This window comes from Heptranchias perlo, unplaced genomic scaffold (genome assembly GCF_035084215.1).
Source record: "Heptranchias perlo isolate sHepPer1 unplaced genomic scaffold, sHepPer1.hap1 HAP1_SCAFFOLD_65, whole genome shotgun sequence".
Lineage (NCBI taxonomy): Eukaryota > Metazoa > Chordata > Chondrichthyes > Hexanchiformes > Hexanchidae > Heptranchias > Heptranchias perlo.
Genome location: NW_027139677.1, coordinates 1,947,326 through 1,970,745, shown reverse-complemented (window position 1 = coordinate 1,970,745; position 23,420 = coordinate 1,947,326). Strand labels below are relative to the sequence as shown.

The 23,420-nt window shown below is 46.3% G+C and overlaps 1 protein-coding gene across 1 annotated transcript; it reads left to right on the top strand.

The window, feature by feature from the left end:
* The first annotated feature begins 549 nt into the window (after window positions 1-549).
* On the top strand, window positions 550-14,394 carry LOC137318128 (NACHT, LRR and PYD domains-containing protein 3-like). Its single transcript, XM_067981101.1, has 8 exons — window positions 550-621; window positions 2,676-2,847; window positions 2,952-3,017; window positions 8,647-10,393; window positions 11,037-11,162; window positions 11,664-11,750; window positions 12,673-12,818; window positions 14,183-14,394. Exons 1-8 carry the CDS (start codon window positions 550-552, stop codon window positions 14,392-14,394), a joined length of 2,628 nt encoding a protein of 875 aa, XP_067837202.1.
* Window positions 14,395-23,420: the final 9,026 nt, after the last annotated feature.

Sequence of the window (23,420 nt, the reverse complement as noted above, 5' to 3'; positions counted from 1 at the left end):
ATCTCCGCCTCTGATTCTGTTGCCGATCACGTTAAATCAGCGTCCTTTGGTTACCGATCCTCCTGCCACAGTTTCGCCTCATTTACTCTATCAATAACTATTCATAACGTAACTTCATTCCATTAATTGTATTGGATCAATCCACCGGATATTAATTGTCGATATTTACCTATTCTAATGAATGAAGTTTATTTCCGCTCAGATTCCGAGCAGATGTTTCCATTATGGCTGAGGGGTGGAAAACGGGACCAGGACAAAGTACTCCGACAGGAGGGAAAAGTGGAAAAGGGGCAATTCGAAAGGTGATCAACTATATAACTGGCAATGGTAAGGGTTGATGAGGGAATTTACAACTGGTTGCCAACCGGCTGAAACAATATTCTTGTAAATTACTTAATCATATCTTGTATGTTGCAATTTTCATTCACGTTAAATTACATTGTTTTTTTAGCTGAGGAGAAAGATGGAGTCAGACGACTTCTGGCCAGTTATAATGACACAGAGTTACAAGTCATCACCCAGTTCTACCGTCAGAGAATAGAGGAAGCGATGGTTGAACTGGTGGAGAATATCGCCCTGGCACTAATGGCAGAAAATTCACTGAGTGACGAGGAATATGGGGTATGTTGGATTACACCAGTTGCCTCATTTTGCGTCAAAGCGTTGGTCATTTAGAATCGAGAGTAAATCATAGTCGTATCGCAGTATTGTACAGCAAAGGTGGAGGCCACTCGGCCAATCGTGCCTGTGCCGGCTCTTTGAAATGTCTCTCCAATCAGTCCTATTCCCCTCACTCTTTCCCCATTGCCCTGTAAATGTTTCCTCTTCAAGGATTTACCTTTGGAAAGTTACTATTGAACCTGCTTCCACCGCCCTTTCAGGCAGTGCACTCCAAATCATCACAACTCGCTGCATTAAAAAATGTCGCCCCTGGACCTTTTGCACATTACCTTAAATCTGTGTCCTCTGGTTACCGGACTTTCTCCCACTGGAAACAGTTTCTCCTTATTTACTCCATCAAAACTTTTCACGATTTTGAATCCCTCTATTAAATCTTCTTTTAACCGACTCTGCGCTAAGGAGAACAATCCCAGTTTCCCCAAACTCTCCACATAACTTTAGTCCCTCATCCCCGGTACCATTCTAGTAAATCTCTTCTGCACCCTTTCTAAGGCCTTGGCGTCCTTCTAAAGTGTGGTGCCCAGAATTGGACACAATACTCCAGCTGGGGCCTGAACCAGGGTTTTATAAACTTTCAACATTAAAAGTAAAGTATCGATTACATCTTGAGAAGGAGGCCTCAAAGTACAGCAAAATCGGACAGGTCCGAAATTGGAAGCTCAGCCCAATGTGGGCAATTTAAACTTTGGGCGGTGGTGTGAACCGCACACTGCCCAGTCGGTCGCCATTATACACCACGCCAGGTTTTCCCCTACATTATCCCCATTATTTCATGTAGGCGCTCAGATGTTCTTCTCCCCCTCCCCTCTCCAACACTCCCACCATTTCCCAACCAAGAAAGCTGTTAGACAATCACCTACTAGGCCCTTGCTTGTGTCCATTAACCGGCGCCAAGAAATGCACAGAACCATTCTGGAGAGATTGGACAGCCAGGTCTTCCTCAGCTACTCTTGAAAACTTGCAACAATTTCTTGTTCTTGGAAGTTGCGCTGAGCCTGAGTGGAACCCTGCAGGACGCTGCAAGTGAGACACGTGTAATCGGGTGTAAAGCAAAAATACCCAGTGTTAAAAATCGAAGAAACTCGGACGCAAGTGTGTTACGCTGCAACTGAATTTCCTGACTGTTGTACGCATATCTGTCAATCCCTTTCCCTTGAACCTATCACGGCTCATTACAATAGCTCCGCCCCCAGGTTAAAGCACGGTACACTCGAATTTCCTGCAATTACACTGGCTCAAGATGGGTGTTAAATGAATCCCAGAATTTCAGGCATTGAAGGAAACAATCATCTTTCTTTATTTTATTGCTACTTTCGAGCGATGTTTTACTATTGATCCTCACTGAGGCCTGCTCTGTATTTTCTGTTTCTTTGTAATTCTAAACCTTTCCCCTAACAAGCCACTGAAGGTGATGTTATTTCAGCACAATGGTCGCGGTCTAGTACCATTACAGGTGTCAGCTGTGACTCAGTGAGTAGAACTCTTGCCTTTGAGTCTGCAGGTAGTGGGTACAAGTTCCAGTCCAGAGGGTTGAGCACAAAATCCAGGTGGACACTCACAGTGTTAGTACTGAGGGAGTGCTGCACTGTCACTTGTTGTCGTTTTTTGTTGAAACGTTAAACCGAGGCTCCGTCTGCCCCTGTCTGATGGACATAAAATATCCCACGGCCATTATTTCGCAGAAGAGCAGAGGGAGTTCTTCTCAGTGTCCTGAGCCCGATATTTATCCCTCAACCAACATCACTAAATCAGATTATCTAGTCATTATCACATTGCTTTTTGTGGGATCTTGCTGTGCGCAAATTGGCTGTCGCCTTTTATACATTACAACAGTGACTACACTTCAAAAGTACTTAATTGGGTGTAAAATGCTTTGGGATATCCTGAGGTCGTGAAAGGCGCTATATAATTGCAAAAGTCTAACTTTCCTTTTTCTTTTTATCTTTCTATCTTTCTGTCTTTCTTTCTTCCGCATTATCTCTTGGTGATTGCAGTTCATCAGTCAATCAGTGAAGCACCAACGCAGAAAGGAAGCCTCTCGATACCTTCTGGATAGAGTGACGGAAAAGAACGGCCGCGCAGAACGGACATTGTGGGAAACCTTGGTGAAAATGCAGGGAGCCAGGCCAAAGCTGAAATACATATTGAAGGAAATACAGAAGAAAGGTATTGTCCGACACAATGTCTCGAACTGGCCACCGGAAGTGGTTATTTCACTATTTGTCCCAGAGATAAAGCTCAATACTAATGAGGTGAAACGTCTTTCTCAGGTCCGAATCTGCTTCACAACGCACGCTGCAGTCAGGTGGAAGAGAAACTGTCAGGTGATCTGAAAGGTAAGTCAATGGCTCAGCTCTGAGCCAATGCGATCATCCGATTTATACCACGAGGATCCGGCAGCTGATGAATGGTGATTTCAAACTTAAGACACTAAGCGGGTGAAATTTGATTTAGGCGGGGGCCCAAAACGGGTCCGTATCGCAACTGCCGCCGATATTGGCCCTGCACCCGATATTCACCTCCACTGAAGTATAACGAGCGTTTTATATCACCACCCAAATCGAGTTTCACCACCCCCCACCCACCAACTGGTACTTAATGTCTGAAGTTTCTGATGCCCCAATGCAAATTGCCCCAGTACTGACCTGTACCAGTCAGAAAGATCGCATCTCCACCCCACCCCCGGCCACGCACCCCCCCCCCCCCCCCGAATGTACACAGGGCGTCAATAATAACTTGCAATCGTTTATTTCTTTAGTCATTCTTGAGATGTGGGCGTCGCAGGCAGTTATTGCCCACCCCTAAACTCTCTTGGATACAGCTGAGTTTCTTGCTAAGCCCACCTCAGAGGGCAGTTAAGAGTCAACCACGTTGGTGTGGGGACTGGAGGCGTAAAAAGGTACAGAACGGGTAAGGACTGGAGTCATATATCGGCCCAGAACGGGTAAGGACTGGAGACACAAATACGCCCAATCCGGGGAAAGACTAGAGTCACAAATAGGCCCAGACTGGGTGAGGACTGGAGTCACATAGATGCCCAGACCGGCTAAGGATTGGAGTCACATATAGGCCCAGAACGGGTAAGGACTGGAGTTACATATAGGCCCAAACCGGGGAAAGAATAGAGTTACATATAGGCCCAGACTGGTTAAGGTCTGGAGTGACGTATAGGCCCAGACCGGGTAAGGACTGGAGTCACATATAGGCCCATACCGGCTAAGGACTGGAATCACATAGAGGCCCAGACCGGGTAAGGACTGGAGTGACGTATAGGCCCAGACCAGGTAAGGATTGGAGTGACGTATATGCCCAGACCAGGTAAGGATTAGAGTGGCGTATAGGCCTAGACCGGGTAAGGACTGGAGTGGCGTATAGGCCTAGACCGGGTAAGGACTGGAGTCACATATAGACCCAGACCGGGTAAGGACTGGATTCACATACAGGCCCAGACTGGGTAAGGAGTGGAATCGCAGATAGGCCCAAACCGAGTGAGGAGTGGAGTCGCAGAAAGGCCCTGACTGAGTAAGGACGGCAGGTTTCCTTCCCCTGAAGGGACATCAGTGAACCAGTTGTGTTTTTATGAAAATCCAACACCTTCCCGGTCACTTTTACCGATTCCAGCTTTTTATTTCCAGCATTTTTAAAACTGATTTCCAATTCTCAAACAGCCCTGGTGGGATTTGAACTCACGTTCTCTGGATTATTAGTCCAGGCCTCTGGATTCCAGTTCAGTAACAAAACCACAAAAATTGGCATTAACTCTTTGGGAAGCGAGAGGATAATGGGCTATAGACCCTTTCCTTATCTGTGAGACTGTGCAATAAGGGTTAGTGATTGAAGCAGAGACTATATCTACATTTCAGAATAGGTTAGATCGGTGATTGAAGGAAAGGGAGGGGGTAAATCGATATGGGAACAGGACGAGCAGATGCGATTAGTTATACTGCTCCTGTGGAGGGTGAACACCAACACGGACTGTTCGGGTCCAACTGGCTGTTCCCCCATTGTAATTCTATGAAATTAAATAGAACTACCGAGAAGGTACAGCACAGAAACAGGCCATTCGGCCCAACAGGTCCGTGCTGGTGTTTGTATTCCACAAGACCCTCCTCCCACCATTCCTCATCCTACCCCATCAACGTATCATTTTATTCCTTTCTCCCTCGTGTGTTTATCCCGTATTCAAATCGCGTCCCCTGTTGGTGGGCTCTCAGCCCGTGGTTTCCCTTCCAATAATTCACTTGGCTATCCCAAATGGGTATAACAAGGATTTATTATAACATCAGCAGAATCATCAATATACACAGTATTTCAGCGGCAATAACACAATACAAGGTTGGCACTACCCGGTTTCAAGTCTTCTGGTCAACAGCGTAAAACGGGTGATCTCGTTCCGAGCTTTGTTTCGATCCTTTGTGTTTTTTGATTCACACCTTTCGTTATATTTTTGTTGGATCCGCCCACTCTTTCTTTAGCTGAAACTCATCTAAAAGGCACAGCCTGAGTGTCTTTTCCGATTTGTCTTTAAACAGCTTGTTTATTACAAAGATTGCTGGGTCCTTGTTTGCCTCAATTAGGTGTAAATGTCCTCCCATACACTGGATTGATCTTTGTTTGCTGCTTATCAGGTAACATGTTCAAAGACCCTTAAAGTAATTCAACAGTCAACAGGATTATCTTTATTTCCTTTGTTTGACAAGACAGAGCTGGTCAAAACTTCTAATCTTATGCTTCCCCGGGCAAACATGTGGTCTCAGGTGACACCGTTTACATGTACACAACAGAACTTCAATGGCTTGGCTGGGACATGTTTTGACAATTTCATTATACAGGACATACGTTGTTGACAATTGCTTAGTTACAGGCTGGCCATCTCAATGAATGACATCTGTTCTTTGATTAATAGAGATCTCTTATCAGCAGAACAGGCAGTTCTTGTGTTTTTTGATATTCTAGTCTTCTATTTGACCCTTTTGTGCGCAGGGTACTTTTTAAAATAATCTAGCAATTTTTGTTCCGACACAGTATTATTTTACACCAGCTTCCCCTTAAATGCATCTACGCTATTCTCCCCAACTACTTCCTATGTTAGCGAGTTCCACATTCTCACCATTCCCTGTGTAACGAAGTTTCTCCTGAATTCCCTGCTGGATTTAATGGTGACTGTCTCAAGTTTATGATTCCTAGTTCAGGTCTCCCCGCAAGTGGAAATATCTTCTCTGCATGTACTCTATCAAATCATTTCATAATCTTCAAGATGTCTATCTGGTCAGCCTTCTCTTTTCTATAGGAAGGCGCCGCAGCCTGTTCAATCTTTCCTGACATATATAACCTGATATCATTCCAGTAAATCTTCTTTGCACTTGCTCCAGTGCCTCTCTATCCTTTTTATAACATGGAGACCAGAACTGTTCACAGTGCTCTTAGGGTGTTCTAACCAAGGTTCGATATAAGGTTAACATAACTTCGCTGCTTTTCAATTCTCTCCCTCTAGAAATGAACCCGTGCTTTGTTTATTAACCTGCGTCGCTTCTTTTAGTGATTTGTGCATCTGTACCCCAGATCCCTCTGACCCCTTACCCCATTTAGACTCTTATTTTCCAATGTGGCATCCTTATTCTTCCAACCAAAATGTACCACCTCACACATATCTGTATTGAAATTATTTTGCCAATTACACGCCCATTCTGCATGTTTATTAATTTTGCAGTCCTCCTCTGTATTAACTATAACCCCCAATTTGGTGATGTCTGCAAATTTTGTTATTGTACTTCCCGATTCCAAAGTCCACATCGCTTATGTAAATGGTGAACAACAGTGGTCTCAGCACAGATCCTTGTGGAACACCACTTCCCACCTTTTGCCAGTCTGAGTAACTACCTTTAATCCCGACTCTCTTTTCTGTTTTGTAGCCAACTTGCTATCCATTCTGCTACTTGTCCACTGAGTCCACATGCTCTGACCTTAGTCAGATGTCTACTATGCGATAGCTTATCGAAGGCTTTTGAAAATCCAAACATATGCTATCTACTGCATTACCATTGTCTACACCTTCTGTTACTTCTTCAAAGAATTCAAAGGTTGACAAAGCATGACCTTCCCTTTTGAATTCCGTGCTGACTACTCTTTATTATATTTTTGGTTTCTACGTGTTTTCTATTACATCTTTGTGTAAGGATTCCATTACCTTTCCTGCCATCGACATTAAGCTAATTGGTCCAAAGATCCGTGGACTGGTTCTATCTCCGTTATTAAATACAGGAGTCACATTAACTGTCCGCCAGTCCTCTGGCACCAGTCTCTTTTCTAATATATTTTATATATATATATATATATATATATATATGCCGTGCAGCAGAGACAGGGAGATAGACAGGAAGAAAGAGAGACGGGGAGAGAGAGAGAGACAGGGACAGAGACAGAGAGACTGAGGGACAGATAGGAAGAGACAGAGACTGATAGAGAAGGAGAGAGAGACTCGAAGAGGGAAAGACAGAGAGTTAGAGATAAGAAGAGAGAGATTCAGAGAGGGAGGGAGAGAGACAAAGAGAGAGAGCAGAGAGAGAGAAACACACAGACACAGAAAGAGAGAGGGAGAGAGAGAGGGACACATAGAGAGAGACAGAGAGAGAGAGACAGAGAGGAAGCGACAGACAGAGAGAGAGAGAGGGAGAGACAGAGGGGTAGAGAGCAAAAGAGACAGAGAGAGACAGACAGAGAGACAGAGAGAGAGGGGGGGCAGAGAGAGACAGAGTGAGACAGGCAGAGAGGGAGGGAGAGAGAGAGACAGAGTGAGACAGAGAGGGAGAGAGGGAAACAGAGCGAGAGAGAGAGCGACAGAGAGCGACATATATAGAGAGAGAGCCAGAGATATAGATAATCAGAAAGAGAGAGACAAACAGATAAAAAGTTCCATCCTGCTCCACTCTGTTTATCCCATCGTTCGACACTCCCAAAGGCTTGAAGTCTCCTCTTGAAATGGTGGCCTATAAACTCTTCGAGCCTTAGTCTGAAATTCTGCCATCTTTGTTCTAGCTGAGCTGGTAACGAATGTCTTTACGACCTTGGCTAAAATAATGGGGAGAGAAACCTCATTCGAATCCAGTACACAATGGTGCTAAATTTCCCGATACAACACTGCAGTCTCAGACACAATGTAAGGAAACTGATTGAGGTACGAGCAGGTTGCGAACGGCCAGGAAGCAGATTCCAGGGTAATTCTCGGCCTTTTGAATGTTAAAACGAGCGTTTCACTGCGATATGTAACTTTGCGAATGGCAGAAATAGAAGTTTCCTCTTGCAAGCTGGAAAAGGAACAGTGTATGAAACTAGAAATTACTGTTCATCATATTGGGGTAGCAAGTCTGAACGGATCTGTACGATACCCTTAAGTTCCCTCACCGCCAACATTAAATGTTGGTACCCGAATAAGGCAGAAGGTCATTTCTAGTCTCTGGCAGGGGAGGGGTAAATTTTTTTAGGGCAAGATGGGCGCTAGGGAATCACCAATCCGTTTTAAACTCCGCCCAATTTCTTTCCATTGGGTGTCATTTTAACTTTTGCCGACGATGCAAATTAGGTGATATCGAATTAGCCGCCTGTTGTACACTCCGCCCGATTTTCCTCTCCACTGGAGGCAATGGATGGGAAAATCGGTCCACTTGTCGAACGGGCGACCAATTCGACATCGGCCATTTTACATCATTGCCCAGAGTTAAAATCGCACCCAATGCTAAAGTAAATAAGTGTGGGGTGGCAACTCATCTTGGGAGCTGGTGCAAAACAGGCGGTATTTCATCCACCGTTCGTTATATGTCTCGCCCACTATTGCAGTTAATGGTATTGAATATCAGGCAGGACGTATAACGGACGGTCAATCCGATCGAGATGAGTTTCCACCCCGTGGAGCGGCCTGACATGACACGGAGATCGACACTAATGGCGTTGTTAATGTTGTCCCGAAAGATATCCAGAAGCAGCACAAGGAACATCTCTGCTCCCAAAACGCGAGGGTGGCCAAAGGCGCCATCCGAGGAAGGGACAAGGCAAAGAGTTTCTCCGGCACCAATCGCTACACCGAACTGGTAGTTATTTCTTCTCTCCGAGAGCGGAGACTAGTGGAACACGAGCTGCTGGCCAGAGGCAGGGACCACGAGGAGTGGCAGCAGAAGCATGTGGTCAGTGAACTGGAGAAGATCCGCATTCATCAACTGTTCAGGAGTAGCTTCGGCCACAGCAGCCTGTCTGGGACCTCAGTGGTCAGTGGGGTGGCCGGGATCGGTAAGACCACCATGGTCCAGAAGATGGTCCATGAATGGGCCTTGGGGAACATCTATCCTCAGTTCCAATTCGTCTTTCATTTTAAATTCAGAGACCTCAACGCCGTAAAGGGGAGCACGTCCCTGAAAGACATGGTGTTAGAGTCCTACCCTTATTTGGAAAAGATACTTGGAGAGATATGGATGAGGCCGGAATATCTGCTCTTTGTGTTCGATGGGTTGGATGAGTTCCAGTACAGGATTGATTTCACCGGCCGTGGAGCAAGTCAAGTCTCTGGGCACCGCTGTACAGGGCCCGAAAGCAGATGTGAAGTGTCCGAGATTGTCCGCTGCCTGGTGCAGGAACGGTTGCTGAAAGGATGTTCTGTGCTGCTCACAAGCCGGCCAACCGCCCTTGACTCTTTGGAACAGGCCAACATCAACCTCTGGGCCGAGATTCTGGGCTTCCTCGCCGCCGAACGGAAGGATTATTTCAGACGCTTCTTCGGGGACGAGAAACTGGCCGCCGACGTCTTCAAACACGTTGAGGAGAATGAGATCCTGTACACCATGTGCTACAACCCTTCCTACTGCTGGATCACGTGCTCCACCTTAGGCCCGCTCTTCACTCAACCGGAGGGGAAGCGACCGCTCCCCAAAACAATCACGCAACTCTTCTCCAACTACGTTTGTAACCTCTTGAGGAACCACTGTCGGGATGTTGAAGACCAGCGGGCCATGTTGCTCCGAGCCGGGGAGATGGCCTACCAGGGAGTTTCCGAGAGGGTCATCGTCTTCAACGAAGATCACTTCCGCCAACACCAGCTGGAGCCCTCTAAGTTCATTTCCGGCTTCATGATGGAGATCCTGGAGAGGGAAGAGGAGGCGAGGAATGTTGTCTATACGTTTCTCCATCTCACTATCCAAGAGTTCTTTGCCGCCCTGGCTCAGTACCTGACCCCGAAGCGCCAGAACGTGTTCGAACTCCTTAACTGGGCGTTCAGGAAGGACGACGGCCGCTTTGAGATCTTTCTCCGCTTCGTGGTGGGCCTCTCGTCGCCCGCCTCCGCCGAGCAGCTGGAGGAGATCCTGGGCCCGTTGAACCACCATACCATCTGCCAGGCCGTCGACTGGCTGAAGATCAACGTTCAGGCTGAGATCAAGAGGACAGACAGGAACGCGGGCAAGAGGCAGCTCCTCAATCTGTTCCACTACCTGTGCGAGTCTCAGAACAGTGCGCTGGCCCAGCGGACAGTCGGGGCGGTGGAAAGGCTGAACTTCGGGGCTTCCAACCCGCGGCTCGCGCTGAGGCTGAGCCCCCTCGACTGCGCCGTGCTCTCCCACGTTGTCCGACTGTGCGAAACTCTGGAGGAGCTGAATTTGGAGAAATGCTACATCCAGGAGGAAGGGGTCAAGCGACTGGTCCCCGCGATGCACAAATGCAAAGTTCTGAGGTATTTATTAACGGGAGAGGGAGGGCTGAAATTGGAAACGAGTAGGGACACAAAAACGGGACAGTGTCCCAGTGTCGCCTGTTAAATGTCCCGGCTGTAATTCACTTAAATAAACTTCAATACGTGCCTTCCTCCAGTTGGGCCCACCGTTCTTCCACTACACATTCCAGGGCCACAAGAGCCTTCTCCTCCTTTCCAGATTTTTGTTGCTTCTCACCTTCTCTGCTATTCTGCTGCAACCAATTCCACCTCCTCTGGACCTGTCTTTTGTTTCAATACTTGTCCGCCCCCTTTTGCCTTGCAACATCATCCACTTTTGCCATTGAATCACTTCTGTGTTCCACCCCATCACAGACCTCTCCCTTTTGTTCTCCCCCCCCCTTTTCCCTGCCTCTTAATCTGGTTAAAAGCTGTTCATCTCTTAAAAGGTACACTGTTTTTTCTCCGTATATAGTTACGCCAAGCCTTTTTCAAGCACTGGTTCGGCCCCAACTGTCGTATTGTGGCCAATTCTCGGTACTGCACTTTTGGAAGGATGTGAAGGCCTCGGAGAGGATGCAGAGGGGATTTATCAGAATGGTAACAGGGTTGAGGGATTTCAGTTTCGTGGAGAGATTGAGGAAACTGGGGTTGTTCTCCTTAGAGCAGAGAAGGTTAATGGGAGATTTGATAGAAGTGATCAAACTCATGAAGGGTTTGTTGGAGTAAAAATAAGTAGAAACTGTTTCCAGCGGCAGAAGGGTCGTGAACCAGGGGACATGGATTTAAGGTAAGTGGGAAAAGAGCCAGAGGGGAGAAGAGGAGATTTTTTTTGCGCATTCCATTCGGCCCATCGTGCCTGTGCCGGATCTTTGACAGAACTTTCCAATTAGTCCCACACTCCCCCTTTCCTGCAAATTTTTCCCTTCCAGTATTTCTCCAATTCCCCCTTTGAAGTTTATTATTGAATTTGTTTCCACCTCCCTTTAGGCAGTGAATCACAGATCATCACAACTCGCTGCGTAAAAAGAATTCTCCTCATCTCCCCCTCTGGTTCATTTGCCAATTACCGTAAATCCGTGTCCTCTGGTTACTGACCCTCCTGCCACTGGAAACAGTTTCTCCCTATCTCCTCTATCAAAACCCTTCATGATTTTGAACACATCTTCAAATATGCTCTTAACCTTCTCTGCTCTAAGGAGAAACTTTCCTGTAAACTGCAAGAGATTTAGATCAGAAGCGAGATTTGTTTTTTTACCTTATCCGTGACACTTTTTCTCTTTGTGTCCAGGCTGAATCACAATAATATCGGAGACGCAGGAGTCAAACTATTATCTCTGGCATTGAGGCACCCGGACTGTAAAACGGAGAGGCTGGAGTAAGTGATGCTCCAGATGTTAATCTAACCCGCCCGGGTCGGGGCAAGTCGGGTCCTGTTTTACACCCCGCCTGATTTTACCGTTGATCAATAGAGTAAAATCAAGCTGGGTGTAAATAGAGGGCTTGACCCAAACTCACTGCTTTAGTTGTAATCACTCATTGTTCTTTAAATATATTGCAAGATCTTACTGCCTTTTCGAGCTTTACTTAATTCCGATATCAATTATTAATCACAGGTGTCGGCAGTGGCTCAGTCGGTAGCGCTCTTGTCTCTCAGTCAGTAGCTTCTGGATAGAAGTCCCACTCCAGACACTTCAGCAGATAATCCAGGCCGACACTCCCTGGTTCCAGTACTGAGGGATCGCTGCACTGCCGGAGGTTCAGTACTGAGGCAGCGCTGCATTGTAGGAGGGTCAGTACTGAGGGAGTGCTGCACTGTCGGAGGTTCAGTGCTGAGGGAGCGCTGCACTGTCGGAGGGGTAGTACTGAGGGAGCGCTGCACTGCCGAAGGGTCAGTACTGAGGCAGCGCTGCATTGTAGGAGGGTCTGTACTGAGGGATTGCTGCACTGTCAAAGGTGCCGTCCTTCAGATAAGACTTTAAACCGAGGCCCCGTCTGCCCCGCTCAGGTGGATGTAAAATATCCAACGGTCACTATTTGGAAGAAGAGCAGGGGGGAGTTCTCCCCCGGTGTTTTGCCCAATATTTATTCATCAACCAACATCACTAAAAACAGATGATCTGATCATTTATCACATTCCTGTTTGAGGGATCTTGCTATGCTTAAATTGGCTGCCTTGTTTCCGACATTGCAACAGGGACTACACTTCACATGAGCACTTCATTGGCTGTGAAGCTTTTTGGGATGTCCTGAGGTGGTGAAAGGCCCTATATATAAATGTCAGTCCTTTCGTTCTTTAGATTGCAGGATAACAATCTGACAGCTGCTGGCATTGAGGATCTCAAGACGGCTTTCAGTATGAACCATTCCGTGACGATGCTGTACCTGGATGGAAACCAATTCACGGACCAATGTGTTCCCGATCTGCGAAACCTCATCCTCAGCTGTAAAAACTTGGAGCTGATTCAGTGAGTCCGAGTGTTAATGATTTTTATTAAATAAGCCCATCCTTTTATGGACAATGCATTTTTTTATAGAATCATAGGTCCCGGTTTTAAAGTGGGGGCGGGGTGAGTGAAGTGAGCCCCGACGGGAGTCTTGGAACCTAAAGACTCGGACCATCCTTAGAAATGATAAATTGGCCTTCGAATGACTGCTGCCCAGATTTACCAGAATGTTACCAGAACTCCAATGGTTAGATTATGAGGAGAGATTACATAAACTAGGATTGCATTCTCTGGAATATAAGGGGTTAAGGGGATGATTTCATTGAGGTTTTTAGGATTTTCAACAGAATTGATAGGGTAGTCAGAGAAAAACTTCTTCCACTGGTGGGGAAGTCAAGGACAAGGGGAGATAAACCTTCAAATCAGAGCCAGGCCATTCAGGAGAGAAGTTAGGAAACACTTTTCCACACAAATGGTGTTAGAAGTGTGGAACTCTCTCCCGCGAAAAGCAATAGATGCAGGCACTTTAAAATCATTTTAAATCTGAGATCGATAGATTTTTGCTCGCCCAAGGGTATTACGGGAAGTGGAGCCAATGCGGGAGGGTGGAGTTGGGAGACAGATCAACCATGATCTCAATGAATGGCGGAACAGGTTCAAGATGCTGAATGGCCTCCTCCTGTTCCTATGTGCCGATCGTAGTATCATAGTACTATGGAATGATACAGCACAGAATGAGGCCATTCGGCCCATCGTGCCTGTGCCGGCTCTTTGAAAGAGTTATCCAATCAGTCCCACTCCCCAGATCCCTGTAATGTTTTTCCCTTCAAGTATTTATCCAATTCCCTTTTAAAAGTAATTATTGAATCTCCATCCGCCAGCCTTTCAGGCCGTGCATTCCAGATCATAAAAACTCGCTGTGTAAAAAAAATGTTTCCTCATATCGCCTCTGGCTCTTTACTTCTTTTGCCGTTTACCTCCAATCTATCTCCTCTGGTCACTCACCCTCCTGCTACTGGAATCAGTTTCTCGTTATTTACTCTATCAAAACCCTTCATGATTTTGGAACCTTTATTAATTCTCCCCTTGACTTTCTGTCCTCGAAGGAGAACAATCCCAGCTTCTTTCGTCTCTCCACGTAACTCGAGTCCCTCACCCCTGGTACCGTTCTGGCAAATCTCTTCTGCACCCTCTCTAAGACCTTGACATCCTTCGTAAAGTGTGGGGCCCAGAATTGTACACGACACTCCAGCTGAGGTCTAACCAGTGGTTTATAAAGGTTCAGGAATAATGTCCTTGTTTTTGGACTCCATGCCTCCATTAATATGAACATATGTTCCAATGTTCTTATGTTCCTTTGAAGTTAACGGCTGGGCCTTATTAGTAAAATGTTACTCGCTGACCCTGCCCGAACTTGGCCAGCTCCACTCCCTGGCCGATGGGCGGGAGCAGGAATACGGCGGCAGGAAGCCGCAGCCGGGGACTCAGTTAAGTGTTGAGGGGTGGAACGGGCTGAGGGTGGGGGTGCTGGGCGCCTATGGTCGCGATCGCCATGGAGCAAACGAGGCCCAATGATTCATTGTGTGGCCCGCAGGAGCAGTCAAGCCCCTCCTGGCACAAGGAGGGCACCTGAAATTAAAATTTAATTGCTCACCTGCCTGGGTCCTCTTCTAGCCCACTGACCCCATCAGGGCAGGTCTGGCCTGTCCGGGAATTGGTCGCTGCTCCCCAGACTCAGGCCTCTGACCAATATTTCAGATCAGGTCCCGGTGACCGAGCTGTCTCTTGGGTGTCCCTCTCGCCTGATCGAAAGAGATGGTTAAGGTTAGGACTCTTCCCTCATTTTAACTGTTTTAACCCTCACATTTACCTGAGGAAGGAGGAAGCCTCCGAAAGCTTGTAGATTTCAAATAAAAATTGTTGGACTATAACTTGGTGTTGTAAAATTGTTTACTCATTTTAACTGCCCGCCAAACTTTCGCCAGTGCCTTCCGGGCGGAGGGGGAAGTTAAAATCGTGTATCTGGAAGTAAATATTGATCTTGGGCCGTATCGATTCTACCAATCACTATACGGTTATCAATGGACCAACTAACAGGTGTCAGATGCAATAATGCCAATTCACACCACTGCCCAATACTAATTTCCTCCCCACAGAATGACACAGCACACAAGGAAGACATTCGGCCCATTGTGCCTGTGCTGGCCCTTTGAAAGAGCTCTCCGATTAGTCTTTCCCCCGCCCGCACACCCCCCCTTCCCAACTACCGCTCCTAGAATCACAGAATGGTTGCAGCACAGAAGTAGGCCATTCGGCCCATCGAGCCTACGCCAGATCTCAGCAAGAGCAATCCGGCTAATCCCACACTTCCGCCCTTTCTTTCTAGCCCTTCAGTATTTTCTCCTTTAGGTTCCTATCTAATTCCTTTTTGAAAGCCACGATTGTATCTGCCTCCTCTACCCCCTCGGGCAGTGCATTCCAGATCCTAAACATTCGCTGCATAATAAAGTTTTTCCTCATATCGCCTTTGGTTCTTTTGCCAATCACCTTAAACCTGTGTCCACTGGTTCATGACTCTTCCACCAGTGGGAACAGTTGTTCTTTATTTACTTTGTTTAGACCCCTCATCATTTTGAACACCTCCATCAAATCTCCTCTCAACCTTCTCTGCTCCAAGGAGAACAATCCCAGCGTTTCCAGTCTATCCACGTAATGAGGTCACTGATCCCTGGAACCATTCTTTCCCCATAGTCCTGCAAAGTTGTCTTTTTCAAGAATTTCCCGAATTCCCTTTTTACAGTATAAAGGGGACTATTTTGTAATTTAAATATTAACGAGTGTCTCTGGCATTTTGACCGAATTGATCAGTCGCCTGTTTAATCCTTTACCTCTGTTTCAGAGTATGGAGGAATCAGTTCAGTTCAGAGGGACAGAGACAGCTCAGATCTCTGAGGGAGTGCAGGCCCGGGCTGCGAGTGTTTGTGTGATCACAGGCAGCGATTGTCCATTTGATCTGTTAAGACAGAACGGAATGCACTTTTCCAAAGTTCATAATCAATAAAATAATAAACACCGATGATTAACCTGAATCCAAAACATCAAAGGTTTGTAGTGTGAAATAAAACTGGAAATACTTGAAGTGGTAAATGGACTCTCATTATTATTAAAGAGAAAATATGAGAGCAACTTTCAGACCGAGATCCTGGGTCAGAATTGCTTTCTTTTAAAGGAAGTAAAATACACTTTTTTCAATCATTATCGGGAGGTGGGGGTGTCGCTGACAAGGCAGGCATTTATCGCCCATCCCTAGTTGCCCCCTGAGAAGGTGGTTGTGACGGGCCTTCTTCTTGAACCAGTTGCTGTCCGTGTGGTGAAGATTGTCCCACAGTGACTTTCGGTCAGGGAGATCCAACATTCTGACCCAGCAACGATGTACAGCACATAGAGGGTAAGAGAGAACCAACTCCCGTCTGGTCCTGTACGTCTCGTGTGTGTCTTACTGTCAGCTCCTGTCCATTTACAGGTCACACATAGCGTGTAAAAGAGATCCAACTCCCGTCTGGTTCTGTCCGTCCCTTATTTGCCGCAGTGTCAGCTCCTGTACATGTACAGCACACACAGTGGGTAAAAGGGAACGATTCGGTCCCGTCCGATACTGTACGGGTCTCAGTGTCAGCTCCTGTACATGTACAGTACACACAGTGGGTAAAAGGGAACACATCGCTTCAATTGTAATGTTCAGTGTACCGGTTATTTGAGGGGTTCAGTCCCTAAACGGGCTGTGTTTGGACAGACACTTTTTAAAGTAAAGGGTTGCGTTTAATTTATAGAGGTGGGAGCAATCCGTGTCTGGGACACAATCGCCCTGTGAAATACTGAACTTTGATCACACTATGGTGCGTTTGGATTTATAGGGGACAAGGTTTAACTGCACTGGGCTAGATTGTTTAGTTAAAATCAATCATTGACGGAGTCCTTCGGAACAGGATGGGAGTTGCTTCTCTCTCTCTCTCTCTTTGTAAAGATCCTGAGGCGGTGAAACTCCCTGACAAACTGTTCAAAGAAACACACACAACGCACATGGGGAATATACAAAAACCTGGGACTGGAAATGAGCCTCCCACCAACAGAGCAGAGAGACGGAGGAAATCAACACACCTTCAAGATCTGGATCTGTTGTGTCCTTTGAGCAGGTTCTGGTTAACTTTAGTTCATTAAATGTAACACACACACACACACACACATACACGCACGCACACAAGCACACACGTGCGTACACATAGACGGAGAGGGAGAGAGATTGAAGAGACAGCTGTCCCTTTTACAAGCATTGGGTTCGAATTGAGCTGAGCTGTGCTCCAAATGAATATGCGATTAAAATATCGAATTCCAATCAATTTGCTCCCGAGCTCCCCACGTGTCTGTGTGGTTACATTACAATACAATTTCACATGAAGACCGAAAATGGCTTCTGAATTCACAGCTATTTATTTTTGAGTCGTAGGTGCATCTTTTCAAAAATAAAACTTAAAACTAAGAAAATCGTTTACAGCTGTTTTCATATTTGGACAATCTACATGCTGCAGGGCGCTCCCAGCAAGTGCTTTTAATTTCAATTAAGACATTGTCAGGCTCTGAATTAGATATTTGTGGGTTCAAGTCCAAGATACTTGAGCACAAAATCTAGGCAGACACTCCCAGTACAGTACTGAGGGAGTACTGCACTGCCGGAAGTGCCGTCCTTCAGATGAGACGTAAATTGAGGCCCCGTCTGCCCTCTCAGGTGGACGTAAAAGATCCCATGGCACTATTTCGGAGAAGAGCAGGGGGAGTACGCCCCGATGTCCTGGCCCACATTTCTAAAACACAGCTTATCTGGTCATTATCACCTTGCTGTTTGTGGGATCTTGCTGTGCACAAATTCGCTGCCGCCTTTCCCACCTTACAACAGTGACTATAACCTCGAAAATGCTTCATTGGCTGTAAAACGCTTTGGGATATCCTGAGGTGGTGAAAGGCGCTGTATAAATTGAGTCTTTCTTTCTTTACCCTCACTCCAAGGCAAAATCAAGACAGATGTATTACCCGGGACAAAGTGACCCAAACTTTTTTGATTCGATGAAATGAATATTCATATTTCCAGTTTAGAAGGTCACTTTATGAAGTTTCTGCTGGTTAACACGCACGTTTACCATTTCATAGTCTGTTCTCACTGCTGGTAATAAGTTCAAAAGCTGTCGGAAATTCACTCAAATTCCGGACATCTCTCTCTCTCTCTCTCTCTCTCACTGTTTCTCTCTTACTCTCTCTCTCTCTCTCTCTCTCTGTCACTGTCACTCTCTCTCTGTCTCTCTCTATCCCTCTCTCGAACCCTCTCGCTCTATCACTCTCTGTTTCTGTCTTTCTCTCTCCCCCTCTCTCTCTCTGCATGGCTCAGTCGCTGTCTCTTTCTCTCTCTCTCTATCTCTCTATCTCTCTCCAGGACTGTCCTGGATGCTCCAGGGATGGATACGGGCTATGTTACGGAGGTGGAAGCAGGCGGTCTTGATGATGGAGCGGATATGATATGTCTCTCTGTCTCTGAAACTCTGTCTCTCTGTCTGTCTCTTTGTCTCTCTTTGACTATCTCTCTGTCTCTCTCGATATCTCTATTTCTCCGTTTGCCTAACTTTCTCCCTCTCTGTCTGTCTCTGTCTATATCTGTGTCTGTGTGTCTCTCTCGATCTCTCTCTCCCTGTTTCTCTCTGTCTGCCTCTCTCTGTCGCTCTCGCTCTTTGAATCGCTCTCTTTATCTCTCTCTCTCTCTGTGTCTGTCCTTCTCCCCCTCATTCCTTCTCTCTCTCTGTCTGTCTCTCCCTTTCTGTCTATCTTGCGCTGTCTCTCTCTCTTTCACTCTTTCCTCCCTCTCTCCACCTCTCTCTCATAGAAACATGGACAATAGGAGCAGAATTAGGCGATTCGGCCCGCCGAGCCTGCTCCACCATTCAATATGATCATGGCTGATCCTCTATCTCAATACCATATTCCCACACTCTCGCCATACCGCTTGATGCCTTCCGTGTCTCGAAATCTATCTATGTCCTTCTTAAACATAATCAGTGGCCTCCACAGCCTTCTGTGGTCGAGAATTGCACAGGTTCACCACCCTCTAAATGATGAAATGTCTCCTCATCTCAGTCTCAATGTCCTACGCCGTATCGTGAGACAGTGCCCCCCACCCCGATCTGAACCCTCCAGCTAAGGGAAACATTCTCCCTGCATCCAGTCTGTCCAGCCCTGCAATAATTTTATACGTTTCAATGAGATCCCATCTCATTCTTCTAAACTCGAGTGAATACAGGCCTAGTCAACCCAATCTCTCCTCATACGACATTCCTGCCATCCCATGGATCAGTCTGGTGAACCTTTGCTGCACTCCCTTTATGGCAAGTACATCCTTCCTTAGGTAAGGAGACCAAAACTGCACACAATACTCAAGGTGTGGCATCACCAAGGCCCTGTATAACTTCAGTAAGACATCCATGCTCCTGTATTCAAATCCTCTTGCAATGAAGGCCAACATACCATTTGCCTTCCTAACTGCTTGCTGCACCAGCATGTTTGCGCTCAGCGACTGTTGTACAAGGTCCCTTTGTACATCAATACTTCCCAATCTATCACCATTTAAATAATACTCTGCCTTTCTGTTTTTCCTTCCAAAGTGGATAACTTCATATTTAACCACATTTAATGGTATTAGACAGGAACTTTCAGAAGTTGATTGGGAGAGTCTGTTGGCAGGCAAATGGACGTCTGGTAAGTGGGAGGCTTTCAAAAGTGTGTTAACCAGGGTTCAGGGTAAGCACATTCCTTATAAAGTGAAGGGCAAGGCTGGTAGAAGCAGTGAACCTTGGATGACTCGAAAGATTGAGGCCCTAGTCAAAAAGAAGAAGGAGGCATATGACATGCATAGACAGCTGGGATCAAATTGATCCCTTGAAGCGTATAGAGATTGCCGGAGTAGAGTTAAGAGAGAAATCAGGAGGGCGAAAATGAGATTGCTTTGGCAGATAAGGCAAATGAGAATCCAAAGAGCTTCTACAAATACATAAAGGACAAAAGAGTAACTAGGGAGAGAGTAGGGCCTCTTCAGGATCAACAAGGTCATCCACGTACGGAACCACAAGAGATGGGTGAGATCCTGATTGAATATTTCACATCGGTATTTACGGTTGAGAAAGGCATGGATGTTAGGGAACTTGGGGAAATAAATAGTGATGTCTTGAGGTGTGTACATATTACAGAGAGGGAGGTGCTGGAAGTCTTAACGCGCATCAAGGTAGATAAATCTCCAGGACCTGATGAAATGTATCCCAGGACGTTATGGGAGATTAGGGAGGAAATTGCGGGTCCCCTAGCAGAGATATTTGAATCATCGACAACTACAGGTTTGGGGCCTGAAGATTGGAGGGTAGCAAATGTTGTGCCCTTGTTTAAGAAGGGCGGCAGGGAAAAGCCTTGGAACTACAGACCGGTGAGCCTGACATCTGTAGTGGGTAATTTGTTGGCGGGTATTCTGAGGGACAGGATCGACAGGCATTTGGAGAGGCAGGGACTGATTAGGAACAGTCAGCATGGTTTTGTGAGAGGAAAATCATGTCTCACGAATTTGATTGAGTTCTTTGAAGGGGTAACCAAGAAGATAGATGAGGGCTGTGCAGTAGACGTGGTCTACATGGACTTTAGCAAAGCCTTTGACAAGGTACCGCATGGTAGGTTGTTACATAAGGTTAAATCTCACGGGATCCAAGGTGAGGTAGCCAATTGGATACAAAATTGGCTTGACGACAGAAGACAGAGGGTGGTTGTAGAGGGTTGTTTTTCAAACTGGAGGCCTGTGACCAGCGGTGTGCCTGAGGGATCGGTGCTGGGTCCGCTGTTATTTGTTATTTATATTAATGATTTGGATGAGAATTTAGGAGGCATGGTTAGTGAGTTTGCAGATGACACCAAGATTGGTGGCATTGTGGACAGTGAAGAAGGTTATCGAGGATTGCAACGGGATCTTGATAAATTGGGCCAGTGGGCCGATGACTTGCAGATGGAGTTTAATTTAGATAAATGTGAGGTGATGCATTTTGGTAGATCGAATCGGGCCATGACCTGCTCCGTTAATGGTAGGGCGTTGGGGAGAGTTATAGAACAAAGAGAGCTATGAGTACAGGTTCATAGCTCCTTGAAAGTGGAGTAACAGGTGAATAGGGTGGTGAAGAAGGCATTCGGCATGCTTGGTTTCATTGGTCAGAACATTGAATACAGGAGTTGGGATGTCTTGCTGAAGTTGTACAAGACATTAGTAAGGCCACAATTGTACAGTTCTTGTCACCCTATTATAGAAAATATATTATTAAACTAGAAAGAGTGCAGAAAAGATTTACTAGGATGCTACAGGGACTTGATGGTTTGACTTATAGGGAGAGGTTGGATGGACTGGGACTTTTTTCCTTGGAGAGTAGGAGGTTAAGGGGTGATCTTATAGAAGTCTATAAAATAATGAGGGGCATAGATAAGGTATATAGTAAAAATATTTTCCCAAAGATAGGGGAGTCTATAACGAGGGGACATAGATTTAAGGTGAGAGGTGTGAGATTCTGAAGGGTCCAGAGCGGCAATTATTTCACTCAAAGGGCGGTGAGTGTCTGGAACGAGCTGCCAGAGGCAGTAGTAGAGGCGGGTACAATTTATCTTTTAAAAAGCATGGGTAAAATGGGTATATTGGGGGTATGGGCCAAGTGCAGGCAATTGGGACTAGCTTAGTGGTATAAACTGGGCGACATGGACATGTTGGGCCGAAGGGCCTGTTTCCATGTTGTAAACCTCTCTGATTCTATTCTATGATTTTACTGCATCTGCCATGCATTTGCCCGCTCACTGAACTTATCTAAATCGCCTTGAAGCCTCTTTGCATCCTCTCTATACTCTCCCTGACTCTATTCTCTATCCCCTCTCTGACTCGCTCTCTCTTTCCTCCCTCCTACTCTCTTTCCATCCTCTCTCTGACTCTCTCTATCCTCTCTCTGTCTCTCTCTCTCCTCTTTCTCTAACCTCTCTGTCTCTCCCTCTATCTTTTCTTTGACTCTCTTTCCATCCTCTCTTTGACTCTCTCTATCCTCTCTCTGTCTCTCTCTCTCCTCTTTCTCTATCCTCTCTCTGTCCCTCTATCCTCTGTCTCTCTATCCTCTCTCTGTCTCTCCTCTCTCTATCTTCCTGTCTCTCTCTCTCCCTGTCTCTCTCGCTCTGTCTCTCTCTCTCCCCTTCTCTCTCTCCCTCTGACTCTCTATCCTCTCTTTGACTCTCTCTCTCTCTCGCTCTCTCACTCCCTCTCCGTCTCTCTCTCTCTCTCTCTCTCTTCTCTCTCTCCCACTCCGTCTCTCTCTCTGTCTCTGACTCTCTATCCTCTCTTTGACTCTCTCGATCCTCTGTCTATCTCTGTCCAGAGCAACATACTTCTCTCTCTCTGACTCTCTCCCTCTCTCTCTATCCTCTCTCGGAATCTGTCTCTATCCTCTCTCTAACTCTCTCTCTCTATATCCTCTCTCTGACTCTCTCTATCCTCTCTCTGACTCTCTCTCTATCCTCCCTCCGACTCTATATCCTCTCTCTGACTCTCTTTCTCTCTATCCCCTTTCTGACTCTTTCTCTTTCCTCCCTCTGGCTCTCTCTCCATCCTCTCTCTGACTCTCTCTTCCTCTATCCTTTCTCTGTCTCTCTCTATCCTCTCTCTTTCTCTCTTGATCTTCTCTCTGTCTCTCTCTCTATGACTCTCTTTGACTCCCTATCCTCCCTCTGTCTCCCTCTCGATCCTCTCTCTATCTCTCTCTCTCTATCCTCTCTCTCTCTCTGTGTCTCTATCTCTCCCTGTCGCTCTCACTCTCTCTCTGTCTCTCTATCCTCCCACTGACTCTATATCCTCTCTCTATCTCTCTCGCTCTCTCTTGCTCTCGCTCTCTCTTGCTCTCTCTCTCCGTCTATTTCTCTTTGACTCTCTATCCTCTCTCTGACTCTCTCTATCCTCTCTCTGACTCTCTCTCCATCCTCTCTCTGTCTCGCTTTCTATCTTCTCTCTGACTCTCTCTCTCTATCCTCTCTCTGTCTTTCTCTCTAGCCTCTCTCTGACACTCTCGCTATCCTCCCTCTGTCTCCCTCTCGATCCTCTCTCTATCTCTCTCTCTCTATCCTCTCTCTCTCTGTGTCTCTATCTCTCCCTGTCTCTCTCACTCTCTCTCTGTCTCTCTATCCTCCCACTGACTCTATATCCTCTCTCTATCTCTCTCGCTCTCTCTCGCTCTCTCTCTCTCTCCGTCTATTTCTCTTTGACTCTCTATCCTCTCTCTGACTCTCTTTCTCCTCTCTCTCTCCAGGCGTGTCCCGGAAACTCCAGGAATTAAATATTAATCTCCTGGACACGGTTGTGAGCAAATATTCAAGAGAATAATTATAGGAATTTGTAAAGAATGTGTATTAAAACAATTACTTTGAACACATTTGTTCATCAGTGATAAAAATAGTGAAAAAAAAGACTATTTGACCCGGTGTTGGGTGAAGGGAACTTGGTGCGAGTT

Excerpts from the sequence above, each read along its gene's own strand:
- LOC137318128 (XM_067981101.1), top strand. The coding sequence starts at position 550 with ATGGTTGAACTGGTGGAGAATATCGCCCTGGCACTAATGGCAGAAAAT. Across the intron at positions 3,018-8,646 it reads ACTGTCAGGTGATCTGAAAG|ATATCCAGAAGCAGCACAAG; the intron begins GTAAGTCAATGG and ends TTGTCCCGAAAG. Across the intron at positions 10,394-11,036 it reads CACAAATGCAAAGTTCTGAG|AGCAGAGAAGGTTAATGGGA; the intron begins GTATTTATTAAC and ends TGTTCTCCTTAG.